The 19,557-nt window shown below is 38.3% G+C and overlaps 1 protein-coding gene across 1 annotated transcript in view; it reads left to right on the top strand.

The window, feature by feature from the left end:
* The window catches only part of BRIP1 (BRCA1 interacting helicase 1), a 146,321-nt gene that overhangs the window by 76,453 nt on the left and 50,311 nt on the right, over positions 1-19,557 (top strand). The window contains 3 exon segments of the mRNA XM_049764629.1: positions 22-162; positions 1,825-1,986; positions 19,328-19,487. Coding sequence (XP_049620586.1) covers positions 22-162; positions 1,825-1,986; positions 19,328-19,487 — 463 coding nt within the window.

Genomic DNA, 19,557 nt, shown 5'->3' with positions numbered 1-19,557 from the left:
CTTAATGTTGTTTTCTTATAGGCCTTTTCAGATATTAATGGAAAAGTTCGGACAATTGTTTTAACATCTGGCACGTTATCACCAATGAAATCCTTCTCTTCAGAACTTGGTGTTACATTTACTATCCAACTGGAAGCTAATCATGTCATTAATGACTCACAGGTTAGATTAATTTTAACAGTTATTCATCTTCCTACTTCAGTATAAATCTGTAGAAACAAATTAAAAACCACTTGAAGTACCAACAACCAGGTAGAAACTGATAGAAATATCATTCTTGTAGTATTTCTGTGGCCCAGTGTTAGCCCTGGTCGCCCCCAGTATTACTGAGCCCTAAACACTAAACCAGTATCACTGGGAATGGCCTATGAGTGTTCCCTCCTTGAGCTCTACTTTATGTGGTCTCTATTAAAATAAATGGATGAATAAATAAAATTCAAATTCAAACCAGTTTTTTTGAGATATGCCTTTTGGGGAGGGCATTGGGCCACACCTGGTGGCACTCAGGGGTTACTCCTGGCTCTGTGCTCATAAATCACTCCTGGCAGGGTCAGGAGACTACATGGGATGCTGGGGTTCAAACCTGGGTCAGTCCTGAGTTGGCTATATGCAAGGCAAATGCCCTAGACCTCTGTGTTATTGCTCTGGTCCCCTTGAGGTATGTCATATAAGCTGGATTTGTGTAATTGTTTCTTTAAAAGATTTAGGTTAGGAGCTAGAGCAATAGCACAACGGGTTAAGTGTTTGCCTTGCATGCAGCTGACCTGGTTTCAACATGGACCCATGTTTGTTGGGTGTTTGCCTTGCATGCAACTGACCTGTGTTCAGTATTGACCCATGCTTGATACACAACTTCCCCTATGATCCCTCAAGCCTGCGGGAGTGATTTCTGAGCACAGAGCCAGGAGTAACCCAAGCACAGGCAGGCGTGGCTCCAAAACAAAACAAGACAAAAGAAACAAAAAGGACTTAAACTGTTGATAAGCATTATTATACAGATGCTATTTCTTCATATCACATCTTATCAGGAAATATATAATATCTGATTACTAGGGGCCCGAAGAGATAGCACAGCAGCGTTTGACTTTCAAGCAGCCGATCCAGGATCAAAGGTGGTTGGTTCGAATCCCGGTGTCCCATATGATCCCCCTTGCCTGCCAGGAGCTATTTCTGAGCAGACAGCCAGGAGTAACCCCTGAGCAATGCCGGGTGTGGACCCCCCTCCCCGAAAAAAAATCTGATTACTAATCAATCATTTAATTTAAAGTTGATCTATGTAATATTCCTCAGATATTATCTCACAAAAATACACCTCAATATCATATTTCTGGCAAAATTCAGGATTACTCAGTTTAAACATTGTGTCATATTGTCTTATCTTTAGAAAAGTTGGTATTTCTCTTAGTCAAAGTAACTAAATGTACTGAGTTTCTCTGAATGCAGCAAAACTTTAAAGAACTAAATTTTAGTGGTCTTATTTTTCTATCCCTAGAGATGTTTGAGAATCAATAAATTTATAAATGAGTAGTTCCTATATAGTTGAATCTTAAACTCAACTTAAACTTACTGCTTGTAGATAATTCTGCCTTCACTTAAAATTTTTGGAATAATTTCTGGTTTAGTATTCATTTTAGTGACTCACAAATTCATTTGTCTAAACTTCAAGAAAATAAATCTATAATTAATTAGGAAGAAATAACTGAATAATTAGATTTCCTCTAAACTTGATCTTCCTTCTGTGTGTACATAACGAGGTAGCTGACTAATTGCAAATTTGCATGCTTATTTAGATATATCTCTTAGTTCAGTCATACTTTATTATAGGTTTGGGTTGGCACCATTGGGACAGGCCCTAAGGGTCGGAATCTCTGTGCTACCTTCAAACACACGGAAACCTTTGAGTTCCAAGATGAAGTGGGAGCACTTCTGTTATCTGTTTGCCAGACTGTGAGCCAAGGAATTTTGTGTTTCTTGCCATCTTACAAGGTAAGGAAATGTTTACTGTTATTTATTTATTGGTTTTTGGGTCACACTCAGCAGTGCTCAGGGGTTACCCCTGGCTCTATGCTCAGAAATCGCTCCTGGAAGGCTCAGGGGACCATATGGGATGCCGGGATTTGAATCACTGTCCTTCTGCATGCAAGGCAAATGCTCTACCTCCATGCTATCTCCCAGGCCCTGTTTAATGCTATTTTTTTTTTTTTTTTTTGGTTTTTGGGCCACACCCTGTGACGCTCAGGGGTTACTCCTGGCTATGCGCTCAGAAGTTGCTCCTGGCTTCTTGGGGGACCATATGGGACGCCGGGGGATCGAACCGCGGTCCGTCCTAGGCTAGCGCAGGCAAGGCAGGCACCTTACCTCCAGCGCCACCGCCCGGCCCCCGTTTAATGCTATTTTTACTTTAAAAGATTATGTGATTATTATAAGAAGCTTCTTACTTTTAAAAACACAGTGATTTTAAAGTTTTCTCCACATATATGGTTTTACTTATTGATTAACATACTGCCTAGTTTTTCTTCTTCTACTTGAAAGTCTAAGAGACTAACAATCTTCAAGTAGTATTAACTATAAAAAGGTTTATTTGTGCATATATGATCTTTTATTCTTAAAGACAACTCAATATTTTCATAGTTGAAAAAATATTTTTAAAATATTTTTATTGTAATGTAGGTGACATGGTTATAATAATGGTCTTGATGAACAGTTACTGTGCTTGATCACCACTAAAGTGCCTAAGATCCTCCACCACTGCCTTTGTTTAACTCCTAGGCTTCTTCCTTCCTCCTTCTTCTTACTATCTGGTATGTAATCTCAGTTTTGCAAACAAAAGACAAAATTTATCCTCATTTGATATTGTATACTTCCTTCTAATGTTTCTCCATGATCACAGATGAGTGAGATCATATGATATATACATATCTACATATATCTACATATATCTACATATCTCCTCCCTCTGACTTACTCTGCTGATGAACATTTTTCATAGATCTACTAGCAGATCATATGTCCTCTTCAGATGAATAGGACAGTTCTGTTCATTTCCCCTTTCCATGTTTTGATAGGGATATTTTTTGTTAGCTTTTGAGCTTTTGAGTGCTTTATATATTGTGAATATTAGCCCTTAATTTTATGTATTATATACAAATATTTTCTCCAATTGATTCAGTAGCATGTCTTAATTGTAGCCTGCGTTTCCTTTGCCATAAAAAACATTTTAGCTGTATAGCCAAAGCAATTCTTAGAAAAATAAGTTAATAGGCATCACACTCCCTGATTTTTAATCAAACTATAGTACCAAACATTATGGTACTAAAATAAGGATAGACTCCTGGACTAATGGAATAGAGTTGAGAACTCAGAAGTAAAACCTCATCTATATGGAGAGTTAACCTATTACAAAGGAGCTCAGTATATGAAGTAGAAAAAGGGAGAAAGCCTTTTCAACAAATGGTACTTGAAAACTTGATAGCCACATCCCTCCACCATCACTCCCTCCCTAATTTTTTGGGCACCATACCTTATACCATCCAAAAATGTTAATTCAAAGTTGATTTGTTCAAAAAATAGGGACACACTAAAATAAAATTAATATTTCACCCTTGTGTTCATAGCAGTATTATTTAAATAAGCAAAAAATTGCATCCTAATTCTTCACCAGTAGTTATCTCAATAGAGGAATATGCAATCTACATCTATAAATATAAAATATTATCATCTTCAAACAACATGGACTGAACTTGAGGGGATTATCAGCAGGAAAAATTCAAATACTGGATTATTTCACTTTTTATTCAAAAACCAGCTCTTGTATTGTTTTTTTTTTTTTTTTTTTTTTTTTTGGTTTTTGGGCCACACCCGGTAACGCTCAGGGGTTACTCCTGGCTATGTGCTCAGAAGTTGCTCCTGGCTTGGGGGACCATATGGGACACCGGGGGATCGAACCGCGGTCCGTCCAAGGCTAGCGCAGGCAAGGCAGGCACCTTACCTTTAGCGCCACCGCCCGGCCCAAAATAGATTTTTTTTTTTGGGGGGGCCACACCCTGTGACGCTCAGGGGTTACTCCTGGCTTCTTGGGGGACCATATGGGACGCCGGGGGATCGAACCGCGGTCCGTCCTAGGCTAGCGCAGGCAAGGCAGGCACCTTACCTTCAGCGCCACCGCCCGGCCTCTTGTATTGTTTTTGTTTGTTTGTTTGTTTTTATTGGAACTTAAAAAAGACAAAGAGAAAGAGGATGAGTTCAGTAGAGAACACATGCTTCTCCAGAATGATAAAAAAAATAGCTCTTAGTTTTATCAATGATATGTGTGTATTTTTTTATTATATCTTTATTTAAATATCTTGAATACAAATATGATTGTGATTAGGTTTCAGTCATGTAAAGAACAACCCCTTCACCAGTGCAACATTCCCACTACCAATGTCCCAAATCTCCCTCCTCCCCTCCCCACCCCCGCCTGTACTCTAGACAGGCTTTCTACTTCCCTCATTCATTCACATGATTATGGTAGTTCTCTGTGTAGTTATTTCTATAACTGCACTCACCACTCTTTGTGGTGAGCTTCATGAAGTGAGCTGGAAGTTCCAACCCTCCTCTCATTGTCTCTGAAGATTGTTGCAAAAGTGACTGTTATTTTTCTTAAAACCCATAGATGAGTGACACTATTCTGCGTCTATCTCTCTCCCTCTGACTTATTTCACTCAGCATGATAGATTCCATGTACATTCATGTATAGGAAAATTTTATGACTTCATCTCTCCTGACAGCTTCATAATATTCCATTGTGTATATGTATCACAGTTTCTTTAGCCATTCGTCTGTTGAAGGGCATCTTGGTTGTTTCCAGAGCCTGGCTATTATGAATAGTGCTGCAATAAATATAGGTGTGAGGAAGGGATTTTTGTATTGTATTCTTGTGTTCCTAGGGTATATCCCTAGAAGTGGAATGGAAGCTCAATTTCCAATTTTGGAGGAATCTTCATATCGCTTTCCATAGAGGTTGTACTAGACGGCATTCCTACCAGCAGTGGATAAGAGTTCCTTTCTCTCCACATCCCCGCCAGCACTGATTGTTCTCATTCTTTGTGATGTGTGCCAATCTTTGTATTGTGAGATGGTATCTCATCGTTGTTTTGATTTGCATCTCCCTGATGATTAGTGATGAGGAGCATTTTTTCATGTGCCTTTTGGCCATTTGTATTTCTTTTTTATCAAAGTGTCTGTTCATTTCTTCTCCCCATTTTTTGATGGGATTTTTTTTGTAAAGTTTTTTTTTCTTGTAAAGTTTTGTCAGTGCCCTGTATATTTTGGATATTAGCCCCTTATCTGAGGGGTATTGGGTGAACAGCTTCTCCCACATGGTGGGTGGCTTATATACTCTGGGCACATTTCTTTTGAGGTGTAGAAGCTTCTCAGCTTCATGTATTCCCACATGTTTATCTCTGCTTCCACTTGTTTGGAAAGTGCAGTTTCCTCCCTGAAGATGCCTTTAGTTTCAGTGTCATGGAGTGTTTTACCTACGTGTTGTTCTATATACCTTATGGTATCAGGCCTGATATCAAGGTCTTTAATCTATTTGGATTTTACCTTCATACATGATGTTAACTTGGGGTCTATGTTCGCTTTTTTGCAAGTGGCTAACCAGTTCTGCCAGCACCACTTGTTGAAGAAGTTTTTCCTGCTCCACTTAGGATTTCTTGCTCCTTTGTTAAAAATTAGGTAATTGTATGAATGGGAAACATTTTCTGAGAACTCAAGCCTATTCCACTGATCTGAGGGTCTGTCTTTATTCCAATACCATGCTGTTTTGATAACTATTGCTTTGTAGTACAGTTTAAAGTTGGGGAAAGTAATGCCTCCAATATTCCTTTTCCCTAGGAGTGCTTTAGCTATTTGAGGGTGTTTATTGTTCCAGATGAACTTCATAAGTGTTTAATCCACTTCTTTGAAGAATGTCATGGGTGTCTTTAGAGGGATCACATTAAATCTGTATAATGCTTTGGGGAGTATTGCCATTTTAATGATGTTAATCTGCCAATCCATGAGCAGAGTATATGTTTCCATTTCTGTGTGTCTTCTCTTATTTCTTGGAGCAGGGCTTTGTAGTTTTCTTTGTATAGGTCCTTCACATCTTTGGTCAAGTTGACTCCAAGATATTTGAGTTTGTGTGGCACTAATGTGAATGGAATTGCCTTCTTAACGTCCATCTCTTCTCTACCATTATTGGTGTATAAAAAGGCCATTGATTTCTGTGTGTTAATTTTGTAGCCTGCCACCTTGCTATATGAATCTACTGTTTCTAGAAGCTTTTTGGTAGAGTCTTTAGGGTTTTCTAAGTAGAGTATCATGTCATCTGCAAACAATGAGAGCTTGACTTCTTCCTTTCCTATCTGGATTCCCTTGATGTCTTTTTCTTGCCTCATCGCTATAGCAAGTACTTCCAGTGGTGACAGCCTTGTCTTGTACCAGAATTTAGAGGAAAGGCTTTTAATTTTTCTCCATTGAGGATAATATTTGCCATTGGCTTGTGGTAGATGGCTTCAACTAGATTGAGAAAGGTTCTTTCATTCCCATCTTGCTGAGAGTTTTGACCAAGAATGGGTGTTGGACCTTATCAAATGCTTTCTCTGCGTCTGTTGATATGATCATGTGATATTTTTTTTTTGTTTGTTTGTTTTTGGGTCACACCCGGCATCGCTCAGGGGTTACTCCTGGCTCTATGCTCAGAAATCGCTCCTGGCAGGTTCAGGGGACCATATGGGGTGCCAGGATTTGAACCGATGACCTTCTGCATGAAAGGCAAACACCTTACCCTCCATGCTATCTCTCCGGCCCCTGATCATGTGATTTTTATTTTTTTTGTTGTTGATGTTTTGTATTATGTTGATAGATTTACGGATGTTAAACCATCCTTGCATTCTTGGGATGAAACTACTTGGTCATAGTGTATGATCTTCTTGATGATGCATTGGATCCTATTTGCCAGAATTTTGTTGAAGATCTTTTTATCTTCATTCATCAGTGATATTGGTCTGTAATTTTCTTTTTTGGCAGCATCTCTGTCTGGTTTTGGTATCAAGGTGATGTTGGCTTCATAAAAGCTGTTTGGGAGTGTTCCTGTTTTTTCAATTTCATGAAGAGCTTGGCTAGGATTGGTAGTAGCTCCTCTTGAAAGGTTTGAAAGAATTCATTAGTAAATCCATCTGGGCCTGGGCTTTTCTTTTTAGGCAGACGTTTGATTACAGTTTCAATTTCCTCCATAGTGATGAGGGTATTTAGATATGATACATCCTCCTTACTTAACTGTGGAAGGTTATAAGTGTCCAAGAATTTATCCATTTCTTCTAGGTTCTCATGTTTAGTAGCACAAAGTTTCTCAAAGTAGTTTCTGATTACCCTTTGGATCTCTGCAATATCTGTCGTGATTTCCCCCTTTTCATTTCTAATACGGGTTATCAGGTTTCTCTCTCTCTCTTTGTGAATTTTGCCAATGGTCTATCAATCTTGTTTATTTTTTCAAAGAACCAACTTCTGCTTTTGTTGATCTTTCGGATTGATTTTTGGGTTTCCACTTCATTGATTTCTGCTTTCAGCTTTTTTTTTTTTTTTTTTTTTTTTTTTTTTTTTTTTTTTGGTTTTTGGGCCACACCCGTTTGACGCTCAGGGGTTACTCCTGGCTATGTGCTCAGAAGTCGCCCCTGGCTTGGGGGGACCATATGGAACGCCGGGGGATCGAACCGCGGTCCTTCCTTGGCTAGCGCTTGCAAGGCAGACACCTTACCTCCAGCGCCACCTACCCGGCCCCTGCTTTCAGCTTTGTTATTTCCTTCTCTCTCCCTATTTTTGGTTCATTTTGTTGGTCATTTTCTAATTTTATGAGCTGCGTCATTAAGTTATTCAGGTATGCCCCTTCTTTCCTGGTGTGTGCTTGCAAAGCTATAAATTTTCCTCTCAGGACCACTTTTGCTGTGTCCCATAGATTCTGGCAGTTTGTGTCTTCATTATCATTTGTTTCCAGGAAAGTTTTGATTTCCTTTTTGATTTCATCTTGGACCCACTGGTTGTTCAGTAGCAGGCTGTTTAATTTCCAATTGTTAAAGTTTTTCTTCTGTGTCCCTTTGTAGTTCACATCTAATTTCAGAGCCTGTGGTCAGCAAAGGTAGCCTGCAAGATTTCTATCCTCTTGATTTTATGAAGGTATATTTTATGTGTCAGCATGTGGTCTATCCTGGAGAATGACCCATGTACATTGGAGAAGAATGTATATCCAAGTTTTTTGGGGTGGAGTGTCCTATATATATCTACTAGTCCTCTTTCTTCCATTACTCTTTTCATGGCTAGTATGTTTTTTTTTGAGTTTCAGTCTGATTGATCTATCAAGTGTTTACATGGCCGTGTTGAGGTCTCCCACAATTATTGTGTTATTATTGATGTCTTCTTTCAGATTTGTTAATCTCATTGGGTGCATATATGTTTAATAGTCTGATTTCTTCTTCTTGTACATATCCTTTGATTAGTAAAAAGTGTCCATCTTTGTCCCTTACCACTTTTCTGAGTATAAAGATGGTGTCATCAGATATTAATATGGCCACCCCAGCTTTTTTAAGGTTATTGTTTGCTTGGATGATTTTCCTCCAGCCTTTGATTTTGAGTCTATTATTCAGTCTGATTATTCAGGTGTGTTTCTTGTAGGCAGAAGAAGGTTGGATTCATCTTTTTGACCCATTTTGCCACTCTGTGTTTTTTAATTGGTGAATTTAGTCTATTGACATTGAGGGAGGTGATTGTCATAGGATTTAATGTCATCTTTGTAGATAAGTTTGCTGTGTTTGTTGGTCTCTCTTGTCTTAAAGTAGACCTTTCAGTTTTTCCTTTAAGGCTGGTTTTTCATCTGTGAAGTTTCTGAGCTGTTGTTTATTCATGAAGCTATGTATCCTTCCTTCAAACCTGAATGTGAGTCGGGCTGGGTGCAGTATTCTCGGTGAGGCATCCATTTCATTCAGTCTTGTCACAATATCCCACCACTGTCTTCTGGCCTTGAGAGTTTCTTGTGACATGTCTGCTGTGAGTCTTAAGGATGCTCCTTTGAATGTATTTTCCTTTTTGATCTTGCTGCTTTCAGTATTCTGTCTCTATCTGTGGGATTTGTCATTGTAACAAGGATGTGTCTTGGGATGTTTTTCTTTGGGTCTCTTTTAGCCAGTACTCTTTGGGCATGCAGGATTTGATTGCATGTAGTCTTTAACTCTGGGAGTATCTCTTTGATGATGTTTTTGACAGTTGATTCTTCCTGGGGATCTCCTTCATGGGCCTCTGGGACTCCAATGATTCTTATGTTGTTTCTGTTGAGTTTATCAAAGACTTCTATTTTCATCTGTTCACATTCCTTGAGTACTTTTTTCATTGCCTGATCGTTTGTCTTAAGGTTCTTTGCCAATTTCTTCTGCTGTGTTGAGTTTTTCTGCATCTCATCTTCCAGCACGTTGATTCTGTCCTCAGCTTCTGATAACCTGCTGGAGAGGTTATCCACTGAGTTTTTCAGTTGAGCTACTGTGTTTTTCAGATCTGTTATTTCAGTTTAGTTTTCTGATTTCTGTCTTTGTGTTCTGTTCAGATCGATCTATGCTTTCTTTGAGTTCTACGAACATCTTCCATATTTCTATTCTAAGCTCCTTATCTGAGAGGTTAATCAGATGGTTGGAATTTTTTGGGTCATTCGAGCTATCGTCTTCATTCTCTGTGCATGGTGTTTGCCTGCGAGGTTTCCCTATTGTCAAGCTTGTAGTGTGATTTTTTTCTGCGTCTTATGGTGGGGTTCTTTGGTTAGAAAGAGTGCGCAGCCACGAAGTGAAGCGGAGTGGCCGCGCTCTTCTGGGGCCTCTAGGTGACAGTTTTTTGGGGGTTCACTTCCCAGGCCTCTGAGGAGAGCTTCAAGAATTCAGGAAAGACAGAGAAGCACAGGAAAGGGTTCCCTTAAGGTCCTCAGGGTCCTCAGAAGAAGCACAGCAGGGCAGAGTCTCCACAGGTAGAGCGATCAGCACTCTGCCTGGCAACCCCCACAGCCAGCCAATTCTTACTCACTCGCTCTCTGGGCTGCTTCAGAATGCAGATTTTTGCCGGCAGCGCTCAGGGGTTACTCCTGGCTCTATACTCAGAAATTGCCCCTGGCAGGCACGGGGGACCATATGGGATGCTGGGATTCGAACCACCGTCCATCCTTCTGCATGCAAGGCAAACGCCTTACCACTGTGCTATCTGTCCAGCACCAAGTATTTTTAAATTTTATTTACTTCTCTTAATTTTTCTGTTTACTTCTTTCAACTGTGTTGAAGAGTTTAACATTGAACAAACTTGTAGAAGATCTGAGAGCTTACATTAATTTTTTTTTCAGGGGAAAATTTGAGACAAGGATGGAAATGTAAAAGAACTATTTAAAGTTTTCTATTGTTGTGTGTCAAATTAACACAAATCTAGCACCCTAAAACAGCACATACATATCTCATTCTTCAGGTGAGTCTGTTATCTAGGCTTAGCTTAACTGGGTTTTTACTTCCAAACTTTACAGTGTTTTTAGGGTTTTTAAGGTTCATCTGGGACTGGGACTGGTTCTCTTTGTGTTAGGTAGAATGTCCTTTAGTGGTAGGACTCAGTTTCTTACCAATTTTGGCTAGAGATGATTTTTATTTCTTCTCAGATTCTAATTAGACAGTTCTTTCAATGTAGCAGCTCACTTCTTTCAAGTCAACAAAGTATCTTCAGGAAGGGATCGCTTATCTTTTTTTTTTTTTGTTTGTTTGTTTGTTTGTTTTTGTTTTTTGGGCCACACCCTGTGACGCTCAGGGGTTACTCCTGGCTATGCGCTCAGAAGTTGCTCCTGGCCTCTTGGGGGACCATATGGGACTCCGGGGGATCGAACCGCGGTCCGTCCTAGGCTAGCGCAGGCAAGGCAGGCACCTTACCTCCAGCGCCACCGCCCGGCCCTGGGATCGCTTATCTTTAAGGACTTTTACCTAAGTAAATTAAAACTACCCTTCCCTACAGTGCTTAAGGCTCACTCCTGGCTCTGTATTCAGGAATCCTCTTGATGACCATTCTTGGTAAGACTTAGGATCATAGAGGGTGCCGGAAATTGAATGGGTTGGTCATATACAAGGCAGGTGCCTACATGCTATGTATTCTCTCCAGTCTTAAGATTTCATTTTTTTTTTCCTTGTGCTATAGCTAGTGGTGCGCAGGGTTTACTCCTTGCTCTGTACTCAGGAATCATTCCTGGCAGGACTTGAGGGATTAATGTTTGCAGGGATTGAACCCAGGTTGACCACATGTAAGCTCTCTACCAGCTGCACTATCTATCTCTCTGGCCCCATATTTAATTCTTTCTACAGTGTTTAGGAAATAATTTTAATCAGGGAGTTCAGCATATCTTGCATGAAAGAATTTAATACAAAGATCAAACTAGAGGTTGCAGAATTTCATTAAAGAAACATAGTGATCCAGCTATACCACTCCTAGGAATATACCCTAGGAACACAAAAATACAATACAAAAACCCCTTCCTTACACCTATATTCATTGCAGCTCTATTTACCATAGCAAGACTCTGGAAACAACCAAGATGCCCTTCAACAGATGAATGGCTAAAGAAACTGTGGTACATATACACAATGGAATATTATGCAGCTGTCAGGAGAGATGAAGTCATGAAATTTTCCTATACATGGATGTACATGGAATCTATTATGCTGAGTGAAATAAGTCAGAGAGAGAGAGAAAAACGCAGAATGGTCTCACTCATCTATGGGTTTTAAGAAAAATGAAAGACACCCTTGTAATAATAATTTTCAGACACAAAAGAGAAAAGAGCTGGAAGTTCCAGCTCACCTCAGGAAGCTCACCACAAAGAGTGATGAGTTTAGTTAGAGAAATAACTACATTTTGAACTGTCCTAATATTGAGAATGTATGAGGGAAATGTAGAGCCTGTTTAGGGTACAGGCGGGGGTTGGGTGGGGAGGAGGGTGATTTGGGACTTGGGTGATGGGAATGTTGCACTGGTGATGGGTGGTGTTCCTTTTATGACTGAAACCCAAACACAATCATGTATGTAATCAAGGTGTTTAAATAAAAAAAAAATTAAAAAAAAAAAAAAAAAAAAAAAAAAGAAACATAGTGAATTCATATGTAGCATGTGAATCTATGGGCTCAATCCCTGGCACTCCATGAACTCCAAAGCACTACCCGGAGTAGCTCTGGTGACTTCCAAGCACAAGGGAAAACTCCAAGTATCATCTGGAGTGGCTGGTACTTAAGCACTGCTACGTGCGAATCCTGAAACCACTAATAGAAACAACAATAAATGAAACATATAAGTCTAAAATTTTCAAACCACACATTTCAGTAGATTTTTCTTCTGTATATCTAGATAATTAGAATGTCTAGATTTAATCAAAATTCTTTAGTGAGAAAAATGATACTAATTTCCTTTTCTTATAACCAGGAGAGTTTTTGTAAAGATAAAAGTGCGAAAGTACTTTCTCGGTTTTCCCGCACATTTCTTTCAGAGAAAAATTACTAGAAATTGTAGTCGTTTCATGAAGAATACTGCCCCTCCACTAAGATAAATTTGATTTTGACTTTCTATTGTTATTTGATTAGAAGTGTCATTACTTTGAAACTGAGACTCCATTTTTATGGATAGAAGACTTTCTAAAGCCTTTTTATGGACAGAAAAGTTTCTATTAAATTAAATTATTTTGAAAAGAGACGAGTGCTAACGTAGTAACTTGAAATTTTTAATTTGTACATTGAAGATGGATTTTCTTTTACACCTTTTAAGTAAAGTGCATACATTTTTTTCTAAGGAAACATTTTGCATTTACTAATGAATATCAGTAAAGGAATAAAATTAAAATGTTTCTGTTTAGTCTTAAGTTGTAATTTTTATGGGTATTTAAATGTATTTTTATGTTGGGAATTGCTTGCAACTTTTATTTTGTTATATTTTCTCATATTTAAATGGTATTATTTTACATTTAAACCATGTAATTTTATTTAAGACTTTTTTCTTATTTAGTTGGTTGAATCTTCTATAAATTAGAGATTTAACTTTTGGTGATGGGATTTGGACTACATCTAGCAGTGCACAGAGACTGTTCTCTACTGTCCTGGTTCTTTTTTTTTTTTTTTTTTTTTTTTTTGGTTTTTGGGTCACACCCGGCAGTGCTCAGGGTTTTTTCCTGGCTTCGTGCTCAGAAATTGCTCCTGGCAGGCACGGGGGACCATATGGGACGCCGGGATTCGAACCAATGACCTTCTGCATGAAAGGTAAACGCCTTACCTCCATGCTATCTCTCCGGCCCTACTGTCCTGGTTCTTTACTTGGTCACTCTTTGTGGAAGTTGGAGAACTATGCACTGCTACAATTCGGCTAGGGTTGACTACATGCAAGGTAGTTCTCTTAACCTCTATCTCATGGGTTCTTCCTTATTTTAATATCTTTTGGGAGAATCACACGCAGTGGTACTTAAGACTTAGTCTTACCTCTGTGCTTAGGAGTCACTCCTGACAGGGTTTTGCCCTTCCTGCTGTACTCTCTCCAGCACCCTTATTTTAATGACCATATTTTTTGCTATATAAGACACACCTGACCATATGATGCACATAGTTTTTAGATGCTCTCCTCCCTTGCACTCAGGCTTCAGCTCTAGGTGGCATTTGCTCCATAAGACACACTTTTGGAGGAAAAAAAGTGAGTCTTATGATATGAAAAATATGGTAATTTGAACTTATGATTAATTTACTATATATTTTCACGTTAAAGAAAAGACAAACACATTTGGCATTCATTTTGAGTTTTGTTTGTTTTTGAGCCACACCCAGTGGACCTTAGGGTTTACTCCTGGATCTGTGCTCTGAAATTGTTTCTAGTGGGGATTGGAGGACCATATTGTAGCCAGGGATCAAACCCTGGTTGGTTGTGAGCAAGGGCAAGGCTAGTTCCTTAATTGTTGAATTGTCTTCCCAGCCCTGATATTTAGGATTCTTTGCCTAGGTTTCTAAGTCCTCAATCTTTCAACATGCTCATTAGAGGGAATACTCCTTTTCAGACACTGTTGGGCCTTACATTTCCCTTTATTACAAGTGCTAATATTTCTACCTCAGGACAGAATTTCTGTCTTATTTTCTTTTAGTTGTTCTGGCTGATTTGCATCTATATTTGCTAAAATTTTGACCCAGAAATATTTTGACTCAGCCTCCTTAATTAAAGATGCTTAGTCAGATATCAGCAGAGTAAACTATTTGGAATACTATTTGGAATATGTTGCTAGAAAAATATTGTTATTAGAATTGTGAGTAGTTGTTTCAATAGAAATTAGCATTTTATTTTTTTGTATTTCACATTTGAATGTGAAATATTAAAGAATTAAGGATATTTTCATTTTACTGTAACTTTAAGGTTATAAAACACATTGATACTTAATTATTCATTTTTATTACTGTTTAAAAGCTATGACATTTTATCATTAACATATGCCACTTATAAGTACATATCAGTCAAATGAAAGAAGCATTTCTTAAATATTAATACCTCATGAAATGAAGAGTAAAGAATCTTCAGATAGAAACATAAGACAAGTTTTACTATGAAATAAATTATGTGAATAAGATTCATGAAAGATGGTAGTCTATTTATGCAAGCCTATTAAAAGCATTAAGACTCAAGTACTGGCTATTAAAGTGAGTAAATGGCAATATTATAAAGTTAAACACATGCCAAAAAACATTTTCCAGAGGACTAGGATTGTAACAATACCATTAATGAGGGCAAAGAGGTTTTAATGCAATTTTCACTTTCTAAAGTTTCAAAAAGAGGCTTTGAGTTAGAGCATTATTAATGTACTGAACATCTGGAACTATGTAAAAGCTGTAGACATTGAGCAAATGCAGAATTTCTTCACTAGTTTGCATTCAAACTTATTGCTTCTCCAGTGAGATACCAGTTTTAAGAAGTTTGAAAAAGTAAAATGACAGTGTCCAGATAAGGCATAAAAACATATCAATTGTTCTTTAATTTCTGAGACTGAAAAATAACTTAGAACAGCTACTATATCCAAGAGATGTGACTTAATTAGTAATAACAAACCAAATCATCTTTCTCACTGTCATGGACTAGTCTCTACATATGATAGTATTTGTTCCTTAGAAACTTATAAAACTGTTTTATAACTGATATCTCACATTTTCCAGTTGTGTTTATTAAAACTTAAGAGATGGCTCAGTGTGAGTATAGTTCTAAGTAATTTTATTTTTAGTTGTGTAATTGGGATGTTTAAGATAGCATAAAATGTGAGTTATATGTGTGGTTCAATTGTATGATTTCTCTGACATGGGGATATAAGATATACAGTGAGGTCACCTGCAGTGAGAATGGGAAAGACATATACCTAAGTATTCTGTTATCTAAAATTTGAAATTTGCTTTTTTTTTTTTTTTTTTTTTTGGTTTTTGGGCCACACCCAGCGGTGCTCAGGGGTTACTCCTGGCTGTCTGCTCAGAAATAGCTCCTGGCAGGCACGGGGGACCATATGGGACACCGGGATTCGAACCAACCACCTTTGGTCCTGGATCGGCTGCTTGCAAGGCAAACGCCGCTGTGCTATCTCTCCGGGCCCTGAAATTTGCTTTTGATAATTTTCATCGAAATAGTCCAATAGTCCATTTTTGCTCTAGCACATTTTCATGCCTTTTTTTTTTTTTTTATTTAATCATTAAGGAAAGATTTTTTTTGTTTTGGTTTGGTTTTTGGTTTTTGGGTCACACTCGACATCGCTTAGGGGTTACTCTTGGCTCTGCACTCAGAAGTTGCTCCTGGCAGGCTTGGGGGACCATATGGGGTGCTGAGATTTGAACCACCGGTTCGTCCTAGGTCAGCTGTTTGCACACTAAGGAAAGATTTTTAAGATACTTAAAAAGCCTCCCCTAGGGCCCAGAGCAATAGTACTGAGAATAGGGTGTTTGTCTTGTATGTGGCTACCCTGGATTCCATCTCTGGTATCCCATACGATTGGTCCCCTGGGCACCACCAGGAGTAAAGCCTGAGCACTGTGAGGTGTGGCCCCCAAACAAGCAAAACTTAATGAAACATTCACTAAAAAGATTAAAATAAGTAAATTGTATTTTATGGAAAGATCTTCTCATAGTCACTCAATTCCTACATATTTAGCCTGTACTTCTTTACCAGGACTAAATCTAAGTGCTGCAATAGAAAAATTGAGCAGAGAAGTGGCAACCAGAAATTGGGAGAAAGTGTTCTATCTGGTATCTCTGGAAGACCTAGCAAAGAAGGTGATATTAAATAAAGGCCCAAATGGAGTGGAGAGGCAAACTCTTTTGAGGGGATGTTTAGATAAAGGAATCTTGAGGTAGGAAGGTGCCTCTCAAGAGACTGCTGTGGTTGTAGCCCAGTATAGGTCTGATGAAAGAAATAATCGAAGGAGCTGGAGCAAAATCATGCCAAAGTAAGAATATGGGTTTTTTAAAAGCAATAGGAAGCCATTGATGGTTTTAAACTTACTATTTTTTTTTCATTTAAATTTGGCAAGGGGGTGATATACACCCTGATGTGCTTGAGGATTTTTCTTGGCTCTGTCTTAATGCTTGGGGGAACCATATGCAGCTCTCTGATTAAATTGAGGTTCTCTGCAAGCCAGGTAAATACCTTACCTCCTGTACTATCACTCTCAGCCTAAACTTAGTTTTAAAAAAGAATTGTGCTGACTTCTTTTTGTTTGTTTGTTCTTTGGGCCACATCCAGCAATGGTCAGGGGTCACTCCTGTCTCTGCACTCAGAAGTCACTTCTGCGGAGCTCAGGGGACTTTATGTGACATCAGGGATTGAATCCAGGTTGGCTGTATCCAAAGCCCTACTCACTGTACTATTGCTCTTGTCCTTGGATTGTGCTGATTTTTGCATGGGAAATTAACCTCATGAGTATGGATCCTTAATAACTTACATGAATGGGTCAGGTAAAAAGACATTTCAATACAGACATACAATTCAGTACATATAGCAATAGCCCATGGTTCCTGGACCATCACCAGGTTCCAGTGGAGGTCCTTGAGCCTGGAAGCCCCCAATATCACGAGACTGACTCAGGTATTCGTGGACTATATGGCTCAAGCAACATCATATCCTTGGCCCTTTCACTGAATTGTCAGCTAGAATAGCCAAAACAAACAAACCAAAAAAAAACACTGATAGGCCCTCTTAAACTACTAGGGAGACTCAATAAATAAAAAAAAGTAAGTCATGTGACAATACTTTTTTACAAAACATTTTGGATAATATATGAATGGGTTTCTATATGTTAGCAACTTTTGGATGTTTTCCTAGCTTAACTCAGCTCAAATCTAGAAATAATATCAGATCTTACAGTTTAAGGGTCTGTCCTACATGACTACTAATCTCAGATCCAGTTTTGTTACCTGACTGCTATACATTGGAGATACTTTAAGTTCCCTTCTCATATCTCATTAATTTGCTAGAGCATTTCATAGAATACAGAGAATATATTTTTGCTTTTGTATTTATTATAAAGGATATTATAGGGCATTGGTTTTCAACCACTATTATGTAGGTATAGAAAGATTCAAAACCACTGTCTCAAGGGACACAGAGGAGCAGCCAGTTGTAAAATTTAAGGTAAGTTTTAGAAGAATCAAGCACAGGAGATTCAGTTTCCATCAAACTTGAATATATTACTTTCTGGCATATGAATGCATTTACAAATTAAGTAGCTCTCTAAACTCTACTTTTTTAAAATGGGGACTTCATAAAAATTATGGAGATGTATTTGATGAAAGTTTGATTATTGGCAATTTACTCAGAACCAATTTCATCTCCTCCCTGAGGAATGGGGAGCAGGGGTGCTAAAAATTTTCCCAGCAACCAGTTACCATTTTTTTAATTTCTAGTGAACTGTCCAAAAGTTTCCTATTTAACATAAAACTATAATACTCATTACTCATTTATAAATCTGTGACTGTTGCCATTGTCTTTACATTTCTAAAACTCTTATAGTCCAAATATCAGTGGAAAAAATACTTTCTTTGGGCTAGAGCAATAATAGTACAGTGTGTAGGGTGCTTGCATATGACTGACCCAGGTTTGATCTCCAGCATCCCATATGGTCTCCTGAGCCTGCCAGGAGTGATTCCTGGGTGAAGAGCCAAGAGTAACCCCTGAGCACCGCCAGTTGTGGCCTGAAAGACAAAAGAAAAATTTTTTTCTTTATCTAATGTAACACATTTTCAAATAATCACATTAAATATTCTTAGTCTTTTTTTTTTCCTTTGGTTTTTTGGGCCACACCCTTTTGATTCTCAGGGGTTACTCCTGGCTAAGCACTCAGAAGTTGCCCCTGGCTTGGGTGGACCATATGGGATGCCGGGGGATCGAACCGTGGTCCTTCCTTGGCTAGCGCCTGCAAGATAGACACCTTACATCTAGCGCCACCTCGCCAGCCCCAACAAAGTCCAATTTTAGTTGTTTTCTAAATTATATATTTGATATATTATTTCTATATAATGGGGAAAATATTTACTGAATTTCTTTGGAGAGAAATTTGGGGCATTGAACCAGTTTTTTCCTATTATTTCTTAAACTTGAGGAATTTTATTTGAGGGCAAGTTCAAAACATATTTTTATTATTTTTTCAGGGCCAAAGAGATAGTATAGTGATCAGTGTGCTTGCCTGGCATGCAGCAGATTCGGGTTCTATCTCAAGCATCACATATGGTCCCTGTGAATCTAGCCAAGAGTGATTCTTCAGTACAGAGCCAGGAGTAAGCCCCGAATACCATCAGGTTTGACCAAAACACAACAACAAAAAGTTATTGTTTTCTCATGATTAAGCAATCAAAGATGAAATGTTATCTTTTCAAATGATAGAAAATAATATATCATTGTATACCCAAGATCAAATAAATAATTCTAAATATTATTATCTTTATCAGTGATCTTGTCATTTCAACTGGAGTTTCACTATGACATCATCACACTATTGGCTTTATTATTTATTCGTTTTTTTGGGGGGGGGCCATCCCTGGCAGTGTTCAGAGTCTGTTCCTAGCTCTGTGTTCAGAGGTTGCTTCCAGCGGTGCTTTGGAGTCATGAGGTGCCTGGGAATCAATTGGCATGCAAGGCAGACATTTTAATCTCTGTACTGTCTCTCTGACTCCTATAATCATATTGACTTGAAACAAACCAAGGTAAGTCTTTTGAGCTGTTCACACAAAATTAATATTTTTTAATTTTCCATTTTCAGTTATTAGAAAAATTAAAAGACCGTTGGTTCTACACTGGTTTATGGCATAATCTGGAATTGGTGAAGACAGTCATTGTTGAACCACAAGGAGGAGAGAAAACAGATTTTGATGAATTACTGCAGGTATACTATGATGCAATCAAGTATAAAGGAGGGAAAGGTAACTGGATATTATTTGATGGTCAAATTCCTTTTTACTGTAATGTAAGAAGTTGTTACTGATAGAGTTT

Source organism: Suncus etruscus, chromosome 1 (genome assembly GCF_024139225.1).
Source record: "Suncus etruscus isolate mSunEtr1 chromosome 1, mSunEtr1.pri.cur, whole genome shotgun sequence".
NCBI lineage: Eukaryota > Metazoa > Chordata > Mammalia > Eulipotyphla > Soricidae > Suncus > Suncus etruscus.
Note: the sequence above shows the minus strand (reverse complement) of the source record. Positions and strands in the feature narration are given on the sequence as shown.